Source organism: Lampris incognitus, chromosome 3, assembly GCF_029633865.1.
Source record: "Lampris incognitus isolate fLamInc1 chromosome 3, fLamInc1.hap2, whole genome shotgun sequence".
NCBI lineage: Eukaryota > Metazoa > Chordata > Actinopteri > Lampriformes > Lampridae > Lampris > Lampris incognitus.
The window spans coordinates 70,311,428-70,315,561 of NC_079213.1; the positions used below are offsets into that span (position 1 = coordinate 70,311,428).

At 46.3% G+C, this 4,134-nt stretch overlaps 1 protein-coding gene across 1 annotated transcript in view; it reads right to left on the reverse strand.

The window, feature by feature from the left end:
- Nucleotides 1-1,969, reverse strand: part of hmcn1 (hemicentin 1) — a 208,005-nt gene extending 206,036 nt beyond the window's left edge. Inside the window, 1 exon segment of the mRNA XM_056275570.1 lies at nucleotides 1,714-1,969. Within this exon segment, the coding sequence (XP_056131545.1) occupies nucleotides 1,714-1,969 (256 nt within the window).
- Nucleotides 1,970-4,134: the final 2,165 nt, after the last annotated feature.

A 4,134-nucleotide genomic window follows, 5' to 3' on the forward strand; every position in this document is an offset into this window, starting at 1 on the left:
GAGCAGATTATCGTGTTTAGATACGTCTCTGTTCCTGCTGTAGTGTCCTACACTCTCTGTATTCCTCCACACGCCACTGGCTGTTCCTGCTGCGGTGTAGGGATTGGGTAACATGACGTGACAGTTACTGCTTTAAATTAGTTAGTTTGCAGTTTGTTTGCTGTCAAAAAACAACGATTTGGTGGTGCCTTTGCAGCGTTGGTAGGGAACTCTTAGCCATTTCGCATTAACACGCTGTGTGCAGCCCTTCGGTGGGATTACCCGCGCATGTGGTATAATGATGCCGATAAACGCGGTGCTTCCGGAGTCTGCCAGGAGTCATCGCACTGCTCATCTCACTGCTATTTGCAGGTGAAGTTCGTGAATCTTGAAAAAGGTGTTTTTGTGCATGTACTATATACACTCAGACTTTCTCGCTCTTTTTATTCTTCACATCATCTTTAGTCTCTCTCTCTCTCCCCCTTTACCTTTTCCTCCGTCTATCTCTCTCTCCGGTGCCCTTTTGCAGAGCGCACCGACACTCGTGCGCAAAGCACTTCGCGTCGCACCTCATCTTTCCGCCAACAGCCTCCACTTCTCACCTCAACATCAGCGCGCGCACACACACACACACACACACACACACACACACACACACACACACACACACACACACACACACACACACACCATTACGTGACAGCAAATTCTGTTTACATTTGACCAGACTAGTAGGCGAGAGACCGCTACAATCCCTGTCATTGAGGTGTAACCACAAACTCATGCGTCATGCCCCAAAAGTTTTAGACCCCCACCCCCCTCACCACCACCACCACCACCACCTGAACCTGACCCCTCTGGAGCTTCCATGAGAGAAGCTTCTTTTGATCCGTAGGCCCCGGATTATTGCTGAATAACCCATTTGCATTGATATATATCTGTTCAGGTTTCAACGAGAGGGCACCCCAGCGCGTGATGATGATGATGATGGTGATGATGATGATGGAGTGCTCGGAGCGCGGGGCTCAGAGCCGCACACTAAGTCAGACGGAATGCTAATGATAGTGACCGCCGGCCTGAACACCTGCGTGCGGAGACGCCGTCCCCACAACCCCTGCTGCCTGCCTGCCCTGCCCTGCCCTGCTGCCCTGCTCTGCTCTGGAGGTGCGAGGGGACATTAGCCGCGCGCAGAAGGCGGGGTGTGAGTAAGCCATGACATGTCTCACATTTCTGGGCGCTTTGGTTTTGTCAGCGGACATGGCGACCCGTTCTCGATACTTGCGAGCTTGGTTAACTCGTGCACGGGCGCAGAATCTGCAGACAACCGCACGTCCTCGTAAATGGGGAGGTCAATAATAATAAAATATGCGCTCTTCTTCCGTAGGCTGTGTGCGCTGCATATTTGGGCTTGTATAACGGTGCTTAAAGCACAGTAGCCTACTGTGTGATGTTTTGTCCGGCGGGTGCTTGTCTTGTGGCGTCTGATGGTGTGCTACTGTGTTGCGTTTGGGTGTGTGGCCGTGCTGTGCAGTTTGTGTCGTGTGTTGTCATAGTTGTGTTATGCTCCTATACGCAAGGCTCCTAACTGGCAGCCGACCATGAAGTTTTCCGGCTGAACTGAAATGGATTGGATGCAATCTGTTAGCTCGTTGCGCACAAAAGCTGACCGAGTTTGGTTCAGAGCCTTCCCATCTCACAGCAAGTGAAGGTTAACGTGCAGGTTTACTGCCTTACCTGGGTCATGGAAGGGGACCAGGGCAAAATTGTACAGGGGTCTCTTGGGTCTGCTTAGGGACGTCTCCAAAATCTTGGACGCGCCCTCGATAACCTGGACGAGGTCATCGTACATGGAGCCGGTTACATCAAAGACGAACGCAAGGGTGGATGCTCCCTCCGGGACGTCCTCCTTCGGGGCTACGCTACCTGTCTCTTGCCCGGTGGAGAAGGACAGAAAAAGTGCAAGGGACAACCACAAGATTATGGTGTCCATGTTCAGACCGGAGTGTCTTCTCAAACAAACTGCTGAACTTATGTTCTCTCTGCCTGTCCGTCTCTCTCTCTCTCACTCTCGCCAAACCGAGACCTCAAGGTGAATGTTGGGATAAAATCTGATGCATCAGGCTCTCAAAAATGGACTCAAAAGTTAAAATATTCTTTCGTTGTATAAAAAGAAAAAGAAAAAGTAAACGCCAGGCACAAGAAAAAAGGAGAGAAAAAAAGTTCCTTGATGCTTTTTTTCTCTCAGCAAAAAGAAAAAAGAAAAGTAGTAGTAAAGGTTGTGCAGCGTGAACACAAGACGCTCGGTGAGGTTTTGGGAAGTCCTCCGTGGTCCTGAGTGCGCGCGGGGTCTCTCGCTCAACCCTGTGATAAACAGGCCACTCTTCAAAGTTGGCCAGAGGGGTTTTTAAGAGCAAACCACTGGCCGCATGCAGAACAGCCGGGCTCCGATTGGACGATGGAGATTCGGGAGCGTAAAGGGGATCCCGTGCGTAACAACTTGACTCCGGCCCTACCTCCAAGTTGAAGACCATATCAAGAGGTGGATTAGCGAGTCTTCTGAAACACCGCAGCAGTGAAGTAAACGCGGTATTTACACTTTTGTCAGGAGTCTGTTCGGCCTCACAGCGTGCAGCGCGGTGTCAGGTAGCACTTAATTGGTGGGTGGTTTGCTGCGGATCCTGAGTTGATGGCATACAATTTTTTATTGGAAAGAAAAAAAAACAGGACTAACTGTTCAATGTTTACTCCTACAGTACAGAGGCGATACACCATGCTCGGTTGCTAAGGCGTCCGGAAAACGCCTGTCTGTTGCCATCTAGTGGTCACAATACGATCTCACATTACACGCCAGCAGATCGGCGCGAGGTCGTGACGTCAACGGGTCGCGGTTCAAAATTTGTCAAAGGCCCCATGATGGAAGTATATGACCCCCAGGGTGGTAGTTTAAAAGCCTTGTTTGAGTCCTGGGCAAAACGTGTTTGAGAGACAGTGATAGCTACAACACACAACAAAAAAAGTTATGTTGGTAAGAGACCTATGGTAAGTTTAAAGATGATTATATTTTTAACAGTTAAACAAAAAACATTACAAAGGGATTCATAGAGCAGTGGAAAAAAGACATAATACAAATACTAGATAGATGTAGAAAAAAAAACTTTAATGCACCGCAGAACAAGCCTGTTTCGTGTGTCACAAATTCTACCAAGGTTGCTAAAAACGAGATATTACACACACGAGCTATTATATACATGCCAAGAACAATTCACACAAATCAAGAAATAAAAGAGTGGCAAAGAACACAACACAAGTTTTATTTTTATAGTCCAATATCACAAGGTACAAATTTGCCTCAGGGGGCTTTACAGCAACACAACATCCTGTCCTTAAACCCTCTCATCAGATAAGGTACAACTCCCTAAAAAGAAAAAACCTTCAACAGGGAGAAAAAAATAGGAAGGAACCTCAGTGACAGCAACAGAGGAGGCATCTCTCTCCCAAGACAGACAAACGTGCCATGGATGTTGCGTGTAGTGTACAAAATAGAACAATTTACAGACTACATTGAAAGAGAATTTTTTATTTTTCTATTTTTTTACATGGCTGGATCGTGTGGCTTGGATCCTGGGCTGTTCTGCTGGTATTTGGATACTGCTCAGCCTCATCAAATTCTTCATATATTTTATAATTCCATTATAATTCTGCTATCCTATTTCAATTGTTGCATTATGTAAATTGTGTACACACCCATTGCACGTCATCATGTCTTTGGAGAGAGACCCCTCCTTTGTTGCTCTCCCTGAGGTTTCTTCCTATTTTTTTTCTCCCCGTTAGGTTTTTTTCTTTTAGGGAGTTGTTCCTTATCTGATGCGAGGGTCTAAGGACAGGATGTGGTGTTGCTGTAAGGCCCCTTGAGGCAAATTTGTACTTTGTGATATTGGGCTGTACAAATAAAATCGACTTGACAGCAGAATTATAAGATATATGAAGAATATGACCAAATATACACTGCTCAAAAAAAATAAAGGGAACACCTAAAAACACAATATAGACCTCGAATTAAATATTTCAGCTGAAAAATCTTTATTTATTAGACAGAGGAATGTGTTTAGAGCAAAATAACCTAAGAATGATCAATGGAAATCAAAAGCATTAGCC